This window comes from Verruconis gallopava (assembly GCF_000836295.1).
Source record: "Verruconis gallopava strain CBS 43764 unplaced genomic scaffold supercont1.20, whole genome shotgun sequence".
NCBI lineage: Eukaryota > Fungi > Ascomycota > Dothideomycetes > Venturiales > Sympoventuriaceae > Verruconis > Verruconis gallopava.
This window is the reverse complement of record NW_015622156.1, coordinates 124115-138939: the sequence shown is the minus strand read 5'-3', so window position 1 is coordinate 138939 and position 14825 is coordinate 124115. Positions and strand designations below refer to the sequence as shown.

Sequence of the window (14825 nt, the reverse complement as noted above, 5' to 3'; positions counted from 1 at the left end):
TCTCTGACTCTAGCTTTTGTCTTGTTACAGTGACGGACTGATTCTCTCTACACGAACTCGAATTGGGATACCCCACTGGTTTAGCAGCATTGAGTTGCAAATGCTATGAAATGACGGATGGAAACATGACCTTGCATACAACAAGAGAGTTGCCAAAATTCTGGAATCTTTAATCAGATATTTTTAGTGCTGAGCACTCTATTCTTACACACATTTCACCTGTCTTTATCACGGATACCTGTGCTCGACTCTTATCTCCCTTTCTGTGCATTCAAATGTTCCACTGCCAGTGCTCGCTGAATGCCAGTCGGCGAAAGGGAGCAAAGGCACAGCGACTTAAGGTTACCTCGGTCGCCTGGCAGTATAGGAACGCAGCGAAATGACGACCACCAAACTTGGCAGCAATCGAATAGGCGACACACACGAAATAGTTAGTCAATAATTATTTCAAGAAAAAACAAACAGTCCGCTCGTTCACTGCCCCTCACTACTACCCCACCATCCGAGGAGGATCAGAGAAAAAAAATTCCGTACGTCATGTCCCGCGTGCCTGAGCCGCACTGCCACCTTGTGCGCACTGCCACCAGCTCTAGCGGGGCCGCTACTGCAACGGACAAGTCCGACGCCAAAACCAGCACCGCCTCAGGTTCGGAGTCGTCAATGAAACCTCCACCGACGAGACTGTCGCGGGCCATCGTCACGCCGGCGCTTCTGCATTCGCTGAGGACGCATCCTCACCTGCCGAAGCATGCCTGGTACGTCGTCACTGGTGTGACGCTGTCGGCGCTCAATCGGCCGGATGAGATTCCTGCCGTGTTCCACGAGGCGGTCGGCCGTTCTGCGGTGGCAGAGGCGGATGAGGAGGAGCAATTGAGGATCGTGCGACGCATGAGGGAGGGACTCGTGAAGAGCGCCGCGGTGGTGGGCTTGCCCAAGGTGTGTATGCGCATAGGCTTCAATCCCTCTTCATCGCGCGTGCTCGCTGCCTTGCGGGCGCCGCGGTGGTGGGATCACGTCAACATGAATGCCCTTCCGCTCGTCTCGCTGACCGAAGGAATCGCCGGAACATGTAGACCATCAACGCGCTCATGGCCCTCAAGTCCTCGACGCCCGAGCACCTTCTCGACACGACCTCGTCACCGTCGCCCTCCCTTCGGACGACAGACCTGCACGAGGCCACGGCGAGCGAGATCCTGCTGAGAGGCGAGTCTTTCTTCGACAGAGTGTACGGCAGAGTCTCGAGACGCGTCATGGGGCAGATGGACCGGGCTGGAACACAAGATCTAGGATTGATAATCAGGCTTCTCTATGGGTTTTTGTTGAGTAACACGCGGATCCTCAGTGCGGCCGAGACCAGCTTTGTGCTGATCGCGGGATTGGTGCCGCAGGATGTGAACCCGCAACTGAAAGGTCACCTCAAGGGCGCCCTGAACAATAGTGCGACGGTGCCGGAAGTCAGGGCGGTAAGGGACGTCGCGCTAAGATTGTGTGAGGAAACTGGCATGAGGATGCTGGGGTCAGATGAACCTGGAGGATGGGGATGGAGAGAGGACGTAGCGAGCCTGTAAAGCACAGCGTTCTTCGACTGCATTTATTGTTGCTGCAATTAGCGACATTAGGCTAGCGACATTAGGCCTGTACCCCTTCCTCTTCCCGCCTGAAGAAATACGTGAGTAGAAAGAACACCAGCCGGTATTTCTTTCTTAGTCTCGCAAATGTTTTTCCAACTCTTGACGAGTATGGCTCGCCCTATCGGTCCTTTACATCTCGTAAGGCTCTATTCATCTTCATAAGCAGCACAACCGCTCATCATCGCAACCTTTCACATAACCATGCGGACGGCTTTAATCCCCCTTTCAAACTTGTCAGCGAAATTTTGCGCTTTGCTCGTTACGCACTGACAACAGTAAAAGGCTTCCCCACAAGGTGTCTAAATAAACCATTGAGCTCGATTCCTCATCTCAATTGTCTAGAGCTGCTCCCAGGTTAAATCATATGCTGATCCTTAGTCGCGCACTCTAAACTTGTTGTCAAAGCATCCAGTGAACGTGTTGATTCCTACCGTCTGGGGCCATTTCGACTGGTGTATTCGCCCATCAAATGCGAGATAGGACTCTGCTTGACAGCACATAGAGATCTCCATAGTGATTCAGACAAGGTCTTCTTCGGAGATCATATGTTTTGCCGGGTCCATACCTTTCACCAAGTCCGGATAGTCTGTCCAGAAACGGTCGAGAAGCACCCAGTTATCGATGTCACAAACCTTTGCCAGAAAAGCCGGATCGATGTACGCCTCGTTGTTCACGTCTCTCAGGATGTAATCCGCATTGGGAGTGTTCCGTAGCCGGCACGTCACGAAAAGCAGTCCGAACACTTCAGGTCGACAATATCGCATTCCGGAATCAATAAAGTTATCACGCATGGTCGGCCAGGCTATATAATCGAAGATCGGGGCGTGAGGCACGCATAGCTGTCGATTGGTTGGGTGAAGCATGGGAGGTATCCTTGAGAAGTTTATTGGAGTAGGGTCAATCATCCACTAAGCCCCCGATGGATCAGTCATACGAAAGCTCAAGAGGTCGGTCAGAAATCACGTACACGTGCAAGAAGATAACTGTACCACTGATAAGCCAGCTTCTCTGTCCTACGCGATGGATTTGGGTAAGTGATGACCGCAACCGCATTCGCGAGTTCGTTCCGCGACTCTCCATACATGAGGTCGAACGGATGCGGAAACGGATCGCAGGCTTCAAAACAAGCGTTTGAGATGCGCATCTTCTCAATGATGAGGCTAAAAGGATCGAATCCAGGCTGCGGATGTGCGCTATTCAGCCGTAGATTCACAGGTAGCCGTTGATGTCGAGGTGTATCCAACAAGAAGCTTAGTCTCTTCTCGCATACTTCTAGCTTGCTCGAGTTCTCGTCGAAGGCGGGACTTGCAATCGACCCCGACCAGTCGCTGGATAGGGAACCACGCCTTCTTCCGGTGAAGTATCCCGTTACTTGGTATGGCACAGGTGAGCGTACTGTCAAAAACTTGAGCTGAAGCGACCAAAATGCTATGATCAACATGACGTACCACTATGTCGCGGAGTGGAAACAGCCGGTGACAGGGCCTGCGACATCTGCACCGGCGGCTGCATTCTCGCCTCTTTTGCATTCATCGATGGCGTAGCAGAAGTTGGAGCGACCGAATCACTTGCAAGCGTGTTCCAAGATCTGACAAAGTTGTCCACCATTGTCAATTTCTCTTTCAGCTTCTTGTTGCCCATCTGCAAAACCTCCACCTGCTCGTTCAGCCGTTGGATGTCTGGGGCCGTCCCGGTGCTCAAAGCCTTCACCTGCTGTTCCAGCAGCTCATTCTTTAGCTGTAGCTCCTCGAAGGCATCGCGTTCCCGTTTGCGACGCTGCCTTTGGTTCTGTTTGTCACGTTCTCGCTTCCGCGCCCGAGCTTCAGAACTGACTTCTCGTGTCATGGTGCCTCATCACTCCTACGATGTCTTTGGATATATGCTTGTTTCGAAACGTTATTGTGGATCACAGTAGACTCTTGGTCTCCTGGTAGTTGAAAGTGGCGGAGATCATCTCAACGGGAGCCTCGGGTGGATATCCACTGTTGGGATTGATCAACACAAGGGTGAGGTTCTGCCCTGATCTTGCACATGGATCAAACTTGCGTGCATGTGTGTCGCTCCCTAATCTACAAATTACTTCTTTTTCTGCGGTTTGCGTAGATCGGCGCCCAGTACTTAGAACAGTTTTACGTCTCAAAGACTATTGGGTCGTCCTCCACTTCCAGATGCTCCATTCGCAGAGCAGTTCGTCGTCCCAAGTGCCCTCGTCCTCGCTGGCTTGTTCTTTACCTTCCCTCACCGTTTCGAGTCCCCCCTCCTCAAGTCTCTGCCATAGTTCACGAATCTGGTCCAGATAAGCAACGCGCATCGGATACATGATGACAACGCGGGAGGCATTTCCAGGCGCAAGCCATGTCAGAATCGCCTTCGACAACAACTCTGGATGCTCCTCCGAGTAGACTGTGTCCGCAGCAAGGATTACGTTGGCCTTCCGAAGAGGACTCAGATGTTCCTCAAATGTACCATCCTTGTACAACGTCAACCTTGTTGGCTGCTTCCAGTCAAGCGATCCGCACAACACTGCGGGCCGGACGCCATGACCGGCAGAGCCCGCAAGCGCGTGTTCGTTCAAGGCGATGTTGTAAGCGAGCCCCGGTGCGATTGGTGCAAGGTCCGTCAGAATCACATTCACTTTCCACACACGATTAGCGGTGAGACCGACCAGGCCAGTGCCCGCTCCAAGCTCGAGGACTGGTATCGTAGAACCATTTGGAGCTGGCTCTGGGTTGATGTCGGGAATAGAAGGAAGCAATCTCGCGAGCAGATATGAAGACGTCCACGTTTGTAAACTTAGACCATCGGCGCGAAGTGTCGGTTCAGCGATTTCGAACGTCACAGCTTCGTTGACGCTGAGCGGAATGACGAACTTTCGAGTGTAAGGCTGCTTTTGCGACATTTTTTCTTGTCGAAAAGGCAGAACTTTTGTCACCTATTGATAGGTAATGACTTTAACTTCAAGAGTGAACTCCAATGCTTTTACTATTTACTGTGAAATTCAAGGAGAATGATTATATAAGCATGTAGTATCCACGTGATACGTTGTTTCCATCTCTGCTATGACACAATTGTTTCAATTTGTTTGAAAAATCTGATCCTTTTCACAGCCTCTCTATCCCAATGGAATTACGGATAGCACCATTGTGTTGTTGATATTAATGCTTACAAATTGTCCGACTGTATCCACTTCAGATGTCTATAACCTTAGGTCTTGCATAATCTCGCCGAAATCGTCATAGTCTGCGAAATTCTGTTACATGCATGCTGTGAAAGTTCGGGGCATGAAAAGTCTGCAGGGCTTCTGGATTAGTGGCAATTCGTTTGATTCCTACAAATTCAATGGAAAATCTTTCGCCTTTTCCGAGGTTCATGCTTCCCATCGTTCTGTCGATCCTCTTCGAACTGTACTTACTATTTCTTGCCAATAATGCTTCATATCTTCTCAGGCGGCTATTTGACCTAGAGAGGAATGACTGGAAGGTAGAAGAGCAAGAGGATTGGACGCGAAGGTCATTGTCGAGCCTGGAGATGGTATTGTTCGTGCAAGTGGAAAGGTGCTTGTGACTATTGGTCTCAGCGGAGCAAATGTCAAAACGACCGTGGATAGACGATCAGAGGGCAAGAGGTTCTCCCCATCAACGGTCGAGACGACGGCGAATGTGCTGATAAGACTTGGTCCTGGCATTGTCACAGTGCGAGAGATGATTTTGGTCACAGTCACAGCCTCGTCTTCGCCATCGCCTAACGTGACACTAACGACTTGACTTCGCCGACTTGAAGAGAAGACACTCGCAGTGTCAAGTCCACCTATCGTGGCCATTTCTGAGCCGGATTCTTGGCTGCATCCAGTGATTGTGCTGCTTGCGAAGTTTGATACAGAGGCGAGTAAATCCACAGTCGACGACGAAGTAGCTCCTTCGACAGGAACGGAGGCTTTGGAGCCAATTTGCGTTTGAGCGAGCATTACTCCAGCATACGTCGCGAGCAGAGCAACAAGCAAAGCAATGATGGTGTAGAGAGCTAGCATATGGCAGCGTGAGACTCGCGTTTTTGAACGCATCCAGAAGAGAGCATTATTCGAGTTTCGTTTGCATCGAGGCAAGTCGTATAGCTGTAGCTTATGATTTGGATCATGTGGTGCGTTTGCCTCCCAGTCGTGATAGCCGCCATTGTGAGGTACGGATTTGTTAGTCTCACGAGAATCAAGATTGGGTCCGGACAACCGTTCCAGCCCGAGTTCACACTCTCTGTAGGCCGGTGGCTGCGGCCCCACGGAGCTATTGCGGTCAAGCGAAAAAGGAGTCATTCCTAAGAGCAGAAACGGCGTTGGTTGTGCTCGAAAAAATATTGCGGGACGTGGCATGTGAGAAGGTAAAGCAATCTATGTGCATTTTTGACTGCACCGCATCCAGTCACTGCAGAGTGCTTTGTTGGAACTTGTCAGGAAGATGACTCCTTCTCTCTCCACCATACCAGATTTCGTCGCTTAAGTGATTCGCGAATACAAGTTAGAGATCTTGACATTAGATCGCGAACCACCCCGGGCTTGACACCTGCTTGCTACTCAGATTTCAAAACTGAAATCAAAGATGTTTCATGAAGAAGCTTAATCTTACAAGCCGCTGTGAAGAAGAGCATTGGGAGCTGCCCTCGGCTCCTTTTCTGCATTTCTTGATCAGCAATGAAGCCTTATTCTAAGTCATGTTCTCGTTACTATAACATCGCGTCATCAATATATTAACAAGAAACCATATTCATTGTGGCTCCTCTCCAAGATTCCTGGCCACACAAGTTCCATTCTTTTCTTAAATTCGGTCCATGCCGAAAAGGCCACAATTGGCCCTAGACGCGGAACCAAAAGAGCATGTCCGCATTGCTTGGAGGAGTCGGGTATTGTTCATCGGCTACCGAATTTTGCTGTGCTCTGCCAAAAGGATCCCTCAGCAAAACTGTGACTTGTTGAATGATACCTGGCAACTCGTCGTCAATTGTATTCCATCTTCCCAAGGAGGTTGGCGAGCGAGCACCATCATCGGATGCAAGTAGATCATTAATGCTAATTTTGTGCTCAGATTTTCTCCTCTTCAGTTCGACGTGTGGTGATTCCCTCAGTCGTTTCAATGCTTCGTAGATCGGTGCCATCATGCTTAGATAGCGTGATGCAACGGGCTCGTCCTGCGCACACGACTCTAACGAACTAAGACAGGTGCGGGCGTGTGAGATCAGCCTGTCATAGTCATTCGTTGATCGGTTCCTCAAGGCTTGGGCAGCCCCCAGCAGGAGGACATTGCAAGCGTTGAATACCCAGTATCTATGAAAATCGCGATAACGTCAGCTATGGTGATCTGAGACGATGAACGGCAGTGGTACTACAATACTTACATGTGGAAGAAACTCCATGGGGACCAAGACTGAGACGAACTTATTGTTTTTATCAGACCGGAGATCTGTTCTCCTGCAACCAAACATATCGCGCGGTGGTTAACCATCTCTGGGTTATCCGTCTTTCCATCTGGTTCGTGTGCCGATGATAAAGATTGCCCGTAAAGCAGCATCATGGCGCCTAAATAGATAATGTGCACGACGAGCATAGCTTGCTCGTTGAGACGCCCAATGCTTCCGCTGTTGGAAGACAGAATACTGGCAAGCTGCATAATGTGAGGTAGTTCTCTCTGCCAAAGCTCCAGTTGGCCGGACAGATACCGTATGGCTTCCTGTGGAACATCGTTTTGCTGCCGTATGATCGTTGAGATTTCATTGCCGATGATCGCGATTCTTACTGCCTGCCATTGGATGGCGTTCTCGATCGAGCTATCGGGAATGTTAGGCTCAACGGCGTTCCGAATGTGGATGTCAAGGTTGCGAGGATTGTAGCCAAGTGTCTGAGATAGCCAGCATTCTGTGAACACAAGTGTCCGATAAATCTTTCTCCAGTCATCGCGTGAACAATCTTGATCCATGTGAAAATGTTTTAATCTTGCAAGAGCTAAGCCAGCCGCTGCTGTATGGTTAGTACCGCGGATGGACATAAGGGACGACGAAATACTGACTGATGAAGGTTCTGGCACTCAGATGCTTCTCAGTTATTGCGTATATAGTCAAGCAAAGTAATACCCGCATTAATCTTGCATAGCTCGCTTCGCTGATACTTAGCCCTTCCATCAGTACGCACACGGTTGCGAACAACCTGTGCTGCTGATCCCTGGATATTGATCCACGAGCGAAATGAATGCCTAGAGCTGCAAGCATACACAGTTCTATTAATGATAGGGCGTCTGCAGCCCCCGGAATGCGGTACATTCGATGGAGCAGCGCCTCTACGTCCGCAACGCTAATGAGGTAAACAGTACTTGCGCCTTCGCCCATTAGTGCTTTGATGGCATGCGAACAGTGTTTCTGAAGGTAAGTCATTTCCAGAAAATGGTTGTTCCTTGACGTACTCGCGCCGAAAGACGGACAATTCCATGAAAGCAGCAGTCAGAGTACTTCTACACTCATCCCGAAGAGCGGTTTCTGCTGACAGCATGGTGGGCGAGTCAATCGATGCTGATGGACTTCTATCAGGACCCGACGATTCCGAACGGCGAGGACTTGTTATCGACGAAGCGGAATCCGATTTGATCTTCTGTCTCGCCAATTTACCCGGAGCTTTCTTGAACGTCTCGAGGTATACTTGGTAGTCTTGGTATTGCTTCGTCTTTCGGTACTCGTCCATTTGTTCCTCATACTCCTGCATGGCCTGTCGCGCACCGGTCAGTGTCTTCATCCTTCGTGAAGAGTTCCAGCACGTACCTGGGCAGCTCGATTCTCCCATTCTTGCTTGGTTTCGGGATCCAGCATCTGCCATTGGCGACCAACTTCGCGGGCAATGTCAACAAAGGAGAGCGAGGCTATGGCCTTGTCTGAGCGCAGGTGGTCTGCAAAGTTAACATAGGCCGTCTTCGGCTTCTTCGGTGCGTTCGGATCCGCGCGAGGGTGCCATCGATAGCGGCGTTTCGTGCGCTTCTCGTAGCTCTCCTGCGTCGTGACGAGCGCGCCGATACTCGGTGTCGAAGATGTCGGTCGCGCGGTCTCGATCGGTGGCGACGCGTTCAGACCTCTCGCAATGGCGATCTCCTTTTGCAAGATCCGACGATGTCCACGTTTGAAGCCTAGCGAGTCCAGATCATCCTCTGTGATGTCGAGCACCGTGTTCCAATCCTCGAATCCGTTTTCATACAGAATTGTCGAATACTGCCCCAGTCCGAGGCTGTCCAGTTTTTCTTGCAACTCCATTGTGTCGGCCTACAGGACGACGTCTATGAGGCCACGGCAACAACGGGAAGCGAGCAGATCTCTCCCAGATTTGGGGGTGGGATGCTTTTGTCGGCCAGTATGGTGATGACGGCAGTTCCATTCATCTGCACCCATGACGACAGGCGAATTGAGAACAATTCCATGCGCAGCCTCATCGTTCTAGACTCGAGAACCTCGTGGTTGGGGCATGCACCATGCTACGATTGTTTCAAGGAGTGACAGGAGACGCTTGAATGGGTGTGGGTCGAGGCGCAGGGCCTGGACCGTTAGCGCACAGCGAGCACTGCTCAGACCACCGCTCAACGTTGCGGACGACACAGACAATTCGCCGTGGAGAAATCAATACCTCGACGTTCTCCGCACCTGTCTTCGACCCGCGAGCTTCTGGGCCTGGGCCGTGATCTCACAACTAGAGGGCCATCGCAAAGTTCAGCTTTTCGGTCCTCGATGCCACGCCGAGCGTGCGATCTGGGTTGTGCTGGCTTGCAAGGATGATTGGGCCATCGTCCTCGGACCCGACTCGGCCGGTCTGAAGACGTGGATGGTCGACGTTCGACCCAGACGGCGACTTGAATTACTTCGCATGTTCGGATGCGGCGCTGATGAGGGCTCCGCACATGAGGCTGAGCGCTCACAAACAATTCCACACGGCGTGGCCTCAGCGTTTTCATCTTCCCCCGAACTTTCACCCTCAGCGCCGCCTTTATGGCCAAAGAAAGTCCAGACCGCAGTCGTGCGTGTGCCCTAAGGCAAGGCCCGCAAGGATGTAAGCAAAAATGGCAGCGCGCCAGTGGACGGCCGTCTCTACTCCAGAGGCCTTGCACAATGGAAACGTTCTGACCTTGTGGGAAATCCGCCCCGTTCGGCACCTTAGCCATCCGTCGGTTGCCAGATGGGAGTCGGATTTGAGCGTTCATCGACTTCCGCGCTCGGAGAGACCGTGTCTAGATGCTCTCCCGTGGCAGCCCACGTTACCCATAACCAGCTGCTGTGTCGCGGGAATGGTCTTTGAGCCAGGCAAATATTCCCCTTTGGTTGACATTGACGAATTTTCACGCGTCGTATGATCAACTTGTTTACCAAATATGAATGGTCCTCTGACTCTTTAGCGGCACTTGCCGCCACTTCATGTCGCCGAACGGTCGCTCGTCTGCGCTGACTTTATATCTCGTGTGCACACGTCCGCACAGTGTCCACGGCTGCGCCGACATAAATGGCCGATTTGCATAGCCCCTTTTGACTGCGACGGCTTGGAACTTCTTGCCTACACGTCATGCTTGGATTAGATTTGTTCCATCATGATGAGCGCGTGGAGGCCATGGCCAGACCGAATAATGTGTCAAGCGTCAATGCTCGCTGTACGTATAGGTAGACGTAAGCAAGATGATCATGTGGCGTCTTCCGTCATCACGATCTTGTTTAGATCTTGCATGCGTTACGTACCACGACAAGGGAATGGCAGAGATCGATCCTCAAAAGTCATCCTTGCACCGCACAGAGTCAGAGAAGAGTGGCGCGGGATTTTGATTACATGCTAAATACTGAATCATCTCCGAACTGATCTCGGACGACTGATGATGTCTCCGCTGCTATGGGTCGCGCCTGTCCTACTACCACCGAAATGTGCATGATCACGTGCTGTTGTGCTTAATTTAAACAATGTATCTTCGCCTACCGAATACGACATCCAGCGCACCCTATGGCCTCGTGTATCTACGTCTCTCTCGAATAGAAGCCTCATCGCGCTTCTTCTGCTGAGACTCCAGCCTCGCAGCTGCCCGCGCTTCGGCCATAAACTTAGAACCTGGGCTCTTGCGTGAAGAAGTGCAGGTTGGCTTCGCATGCGACACATTCGTGGACAGATCATTCTGTGCCATCGTTGACGGCTGAACAGGAATGTTGAGTGACGAACTTCGTGTTTTGCGCTTCTGACTGTGCATGTTGGCTGCTTCGAGAGAATCCTGATCGTTCATTTGGTATGTTTTGACCCTAAAAGCCTCTCCGTGGGCTGCTTTGAGGTGTTGTCCAGCCGGGTCAGACATATCAAATACGTCTGTCTTAAGTCCAAACACTCTGGTTGATGTCTTTGGTTGCTCGTTGTCAGGTTCATCCTCGCCTGCGGAAGAGTCGAACAAGGAGTTAAGGTTGTCATCTGAAGTCAAAGCAGAGGATTCCGGTGAGGGGCTGAGAAGTTGCTGCTGGGTCCGCTCTTGTACTGGCTTCTCATGATCATTGCTCGATGATCAGGAGGCATAATTGTCAGCTTGAATCTTGGATTATACGGTTCGCAAAACTTTGACTCACGACTCCCGTCCTGCGCGAGACCTCTTGAAGACCGGAGGAGGCGAGGACGAATACTCGCGTTGCCTCTTGATCGACGGCGGCGCACTCATTCCACTTTGTGATATCTAACTTAATTATTGCAACAAGAATATCAGACACGGAGGAAGCAAGTGCTGTAAACGATGCTTTGCATATCCAGAGTGGACATCGCAACCTATGAATAGTTGGCATGGCAACAGCAGTCACATCAGCAACAGCGTGCCAAACTGGCACGAACATAAACCATTGTCCCATGCGCGTGTTCGTGACTCCTTGAGTGCATCTTAGGAAGCGCTGCTAGTTCAGATTTTGAATCTCAAGGAACCAGACAAAGAAACCGGCAACGGCTAAAATCGTCGCTCGTGCTCTTTCTTACATGGCATTGCAGCCGCCCGGCGTTCGACCGCCTGCATCCGTCGTCGTTAGAGCTGCCGTCCGAGATATATCCTCAAGAACTTCTTGACACAGCTCTCCGGTTACGGCAGAACACTCAGCGTAGCGATCAGCTCGCATTTCCTGAGCGACACGAAGGCCCTCTTGCGGCATGATGCTCTGGCCCAGGACACCTGAACTCCGCTCTTGCTCCGTCCATTCTCGTCTTAGATCCCTCTTCAAGCCGACGACAATGACGGGAACCTTCTCGCTCTTGTTGAAGTGACCGTCGACTGTACCTTTCCACGTCGTCTTCAACGAATACAACGTCTTGCGATTTGAGATATCAAAGCAGAGCACCAGGACGTCTGGCTGTATCAATGTGTAGTTTTGAGGACTGGCCGTATCGTAGAACTCGAAGCGATATGGTCGGTTGTACATCTTAACATTGAAGACGAAGGGCTGGTCGAAGTCGCGAAGCGCGGGCAATTTGCCATCTGGCGGTGCACGGCGACCTAAGCTGAGACGTCTATCTGGGAATCAGATCCTTTGCGCTACGTAGACTTGAGAGGAAACGACTGACGATAGAAACGTGGATTTGCCAACGTCGCTGTCTCCCAAGAGGAGGATAGTGACGGTCTTGTCGTCAAGATCGTCCATCAGGGGATATTACTGGTTCCTTTGTCTACCTCATCAGGAACAATATTCAATTCATGACTGGTGACAAAAAAAAAAAAGGCATGGCAAGACAACGGAAGACAAACAGAAGTGACTTCATCCAAGTGAACCATCGTTATCTTAGAACGCGGAAGACAACCGGGGGTTTGCCCCACCACCAATCTCCACACTTTGCCTTTGTACAAATTCGCCAACTTCCATGTCGTGATCAAATAGTAAACTGAACATTGGCATGACTACTTGATATTCGTGAGGGACTTCATGGTTCTAGTTAGGATTAAACAATATTCTCCGCAGTCACAGATTCTTCTTCCCCTCTCGTTCTACTCCTAGACTTAGCCGCGCCGTCAGATATTGTGACGGCCGGGCGATATATGACGATAGCAAGCGCTTTCAGGATCTCTCCCGCAAGCTGTTTGCTCTTTCGATCCTATGAGCCTTGACGTTCTAGCTCATCATGCAATACACAAGGAGATTTGTTTTAAAAATCTTTGCCTCGTCGCTGGAATGGTGACTCTCTCACGCGTCGCTTGCTTCCTGAATCCCTCACGTTGCTCAAGCTTCTACTTCATCCCATATTTAACGAGTCTTCTAGCTCCTTCGTGTGGCTTTCACTGGACAATACGTGAATAGGACTATCCACTGGTCATTCAGCCCCACCACCAGATCGGGGTGCATTTCTTTCCAAGAGCTACTCTCTGCTCGATGTCAATCAGGCCGAGGAAGTCGTAGTCGAAGCCCAGATTGAACTTCACATCCGCTGTTAGCCGTCGATCAGAGAACTACAGACATGTCGGTCGACTCACAAATGGGTCATGTTTACAGCAGAATGCCGGGCCCTTGATGATCTCTCTCATCGGAACTTCGCTGAGCTTTTTGAGCTCAGAAGCGCTCATTTTCCCGTACGATCGGGCGTCTTCGTTTGCCCAGCAGACGAAGTCACCGAGACCTTTCCCTTGGCAGTCATGGAAAGCATCGCCTGCAGTGTATGGTGTGCTCACCACCTCCTGGGCCGCGACAGGCTGCGGGATCCGAGCTGGACTTGCAGATACGGACGTCGCCCAAAACAGAGCGAGAGCCAACGCTGCGAATTGCATGGTGGTCACAGTGGATGCGAAGTGGTGAGGACTATCGGTGACTATGACACGTGAACGCGGGCGGGATTTGCCTTGTGGAGCAGTGCAACGGGCCAATGTGGAGGTCTGAGATTCGCAAAAGATCTTGATTCTCTGGGGCATGCACCATCATGAAGACTTTATAAGACCGTGCCTCTATAGCAAGAACAGTAGCCAGGGTCTCTATATGAAACACGCATCCGGTAGAGATCTGTCGCCGCGGTGGGCTCTACGCCCACAAGCGAAGTTGAGTGATCTTCAACTGTCACGGTTCGTCATACTTCCTTGACTCAATCGCAGTGTCTGTGTGGTGCCGAACAAATTACCACATGAGATAGTGCTGGGAATCCTCCTGATGTACGCTAGGATCTGAGATTCAATCCATGACTCGTGTCTCTGGCAGGTGATGCGTCAAGCATCGTCCAGCATCCCGTCCTCGTTGTGCGCGCCGCACACTGTCTAAATCACGATCCAGATACTCAAATGCGCAGCTCAGCTGTTGGCGGACCATGCTGTCAACTTTTGGTCTGTCTCTTGTATCCAGTGGGTTGAGAAAACGAAAGTTTGTCGACTGTGCTCCGCTTCGTGACGACCTCATTTCGGCGCGATCCCTGCTCACAACCTCGGCACCCCAGACTGCACAACGTCCCACCGCCAAGGATGTGTCAAAACAATAGACGTAGACGGTAGGGCCATGGAAGACTTCTCGAAGTTCATACTGAAGCACGGTGCACCTCGTAAAGCTTGTCGTTTTCAGGTTCGCGGTCCAAACATTCGTTTGACGAAGAGCGCAACAAAGAGGTGACATGTGATAGGAGATGCCTTTGTAAGGCTGGGGTAATCCCACTCATGTCGAAAGTCAGTGCATTCTATTCACGGCAGAATGATGCCGACGGATTTGGACAACCGAATAGACGGCGTTGAGCAAACCCTCAGCCTTGCCAGATTTCGTCGGCACGGACGGAGAGCGAGGGAGAGAGCGTGATCTGGAGACGAGCCGCACGAACCAATTTTGGCCCCATGTGTTGCTTCTCGGTACAAACCTTTCTTTATGATCGGGCAAGGCACTGATCGGTTCTGTGATGCACTTTGCTCCTGGCCGTTCGCCCAACTTTGTCAATTCTAGTCGTTCATATTGGTCAACCGAGCTTCAAGGACTAGACTTAAGAACAATAGCGGATGAGCGTTTGTTACGATAAGCGACACCTTGGTACTGCGTGGCATGGACACCGTCGCAATGACGCTGAAAAAGAGCGGGGGAATTCGCCGTGACGAAATTTTCCAACAAAAGGCAGTTCTGTCCCTTTTGGATAGGTCGCGCGTTCCATTCATCTGAGGGTGAATCCGCGACGTGGAGCATCGCTTATCGCTTGATTACACACCCAGTCCCGGAACCTGAACGTTGATCTTC

The 14825-nt window shown here is 51.1% G+C and overlaps 7 protein-coding genes across 7 annotated transcripts; 1 reads left to right on the top strand and 6 right to left on the bottom strand.

Annotated features, from left to right (window-relative positions):
• The first annotated feature begins 455 nt into the window (after positions 1 to 455).
• Positions 456 to 1798, top strand: PV09_06042 (uncharacterized protein). The gene is made up of 2 exons (XM_016359625.1): positions 456 to 936; positions 1074 to 1798. Exons 1-2 carry the CDS (start codon positions 538 to 540, stop codon positions 1566 to 1568), a joined length of 894 nt encoding a protein of 297 aa, XP_016212461.1. The 5' UTR covers positions 456 to 537; the 3' UTR covers positions 1569 to 1798.
• Positions 1799 to 2149: 351 nt separating this feature from the next.
• PV09_06041 (uncharacterized protein) lies at positions 2150 to 3476 on the bottom strand (the record flags this gene model as incomplete). Its single annotated transcript, XM_016359624.1, has 3 exons — positions 2150 to 2539; positions 2599 to 3026; positions 3080 to 3476. The coding sequence occupies 3 exons, from the start codon at positions 3474 to 3476 to the stop codon at positions 2150 to 2152; spliced, it is 1215 nt and encodes a 404-aa protein (XP_016212460.1).
• Positions 3477 to 3774: 298 nt separating this feature from the next.
• Positions 3775 to 4530, bottom strand: PV09_06040 (uncharacterized protein; the record flags this gene model as incomplete). The annotated part of the gene is made up of 1 exon (XM_016359623.1): positions 3775 to 4530. The coding sequence occupies one exon, from the start codon at positions 4528 to 4530 to the stop codon at positions 3775 to 3777; it is 756 nt and encodes a 251-aa protein (XP_016212459.1).
• Positions 4531 to 6473: 1943 nt separating this feature from the next.
• PV09_06039 (uncharacterized protein) lies at positions 6474 to 8906 on the bottom strand (the record flags this gene model as incomplete). Its single annotated transcript, XM_016359622.1, has 5 exons — positions 6474 to 6942; positions 7014 to 7629; positions 7682 to 7962; positions 8021 to 8370; positions 8424 to 8906. The coding sequence occupies 5 exons, from the start codon at positions 8904 to 8906 to the stop codon at positions 6474 to 6476; spliced, it is 2199 nt and encodes a 732-aa protein (XP_016212458.1).
• A 1718-nt stretch (positions 8907 to 10624) lies between these two features.
• On the bottom strand, positions 10625 to 11441 carry PV09_06038 (uncharacterized protein; the record flags this gene model as incomplete). The annotated part of the gene is made up of 2 exons (XM_016359621.1): positions 10625 to 11146; positions 11232 to 11441. 2 exons carry the CDS (start codon positions 11439 to 11441, stop codon positions 10625 to 10627), a joined length of 732 nt encoding a protein of 243 aa, XP_016212457.1.
• A 180-nt stretch (positions 11442 to 11621) lies between these two features.
• PV09_06037 (uncharacterized protein) lies at positions 11622 to 12281 on the bottom strand (the record flags this gene model as incomplete). The annotated part of the gene is made up of 2 exons (XM_016359620.1): positions 11622 to 12150; positions 12205 to 12281. 2 exons carry the CDS (start codon positions 12279 to 12281, stop codon positions 11622 to 11624), a joined length of 606 nt encoding a protein of 201 aa, XP_016212456.1.
• A 309-nt stretch (positions 12282 to 12590) lies between these two features.
• On the bottom strand, positions 12591 to 13482 carry PV09_06036 (uncharacterized protein). The gene is made up of 2 exons (XM_016359619.1): positions 13106 to 13482; positions 12591 to 13048 (listed from the first exon to the last, which is right to left on the bottom strand). The coding sequence occupies exons 1-2, from the start codon at positions 13394 to 13396 to the stop codon at positions 12950 to 12952; spliced, it is 390 nt and encodes a 129-aa protein (XP_016212455.1). The 5' UTR covers positions 13397 to 13482; the 3' UTR covers positions 12591 to 12949.
• Between the last annotated feature and the right edge of the window lie 1343 nt (positions 13483 to 14825).

What these genes read in the sequence shown, in the direction of transcription:
- PV09_06036 (XM_016359619.1), bottom strand. Translation starts at nt 13,396, where the DNA reads ATGCAATTCGCAGCGTTGGCTCTCGCTCTGTTTTGGGCGACGTCCGTA. An exon ending in GCTGTAAACATGACCCATTT is followed by an intron (nt 13,049 to 13,105) that starts GTGAGTCGACCG and finishes GCGGATGTGAAG; the next exon opens with TTCAATCTGGGCTTCGACTA.
- PV09_06042 (XM_016359625.1), top strand. Translation starts at nt 538, where the DNA reads ATGTCCCGCGTGCCTGAGCCGCACTGCCACCTTGTGCGCACTGCCACC. An exon ending in CGGTGGTGGGCTTGCCCAAG is followed by an intron (nt 937 to 1,073) that starts GTGTGTATGCGC and finishes CGGAACATGTAG; the next exon opens with ACCATCAACGCGCTCATGGC.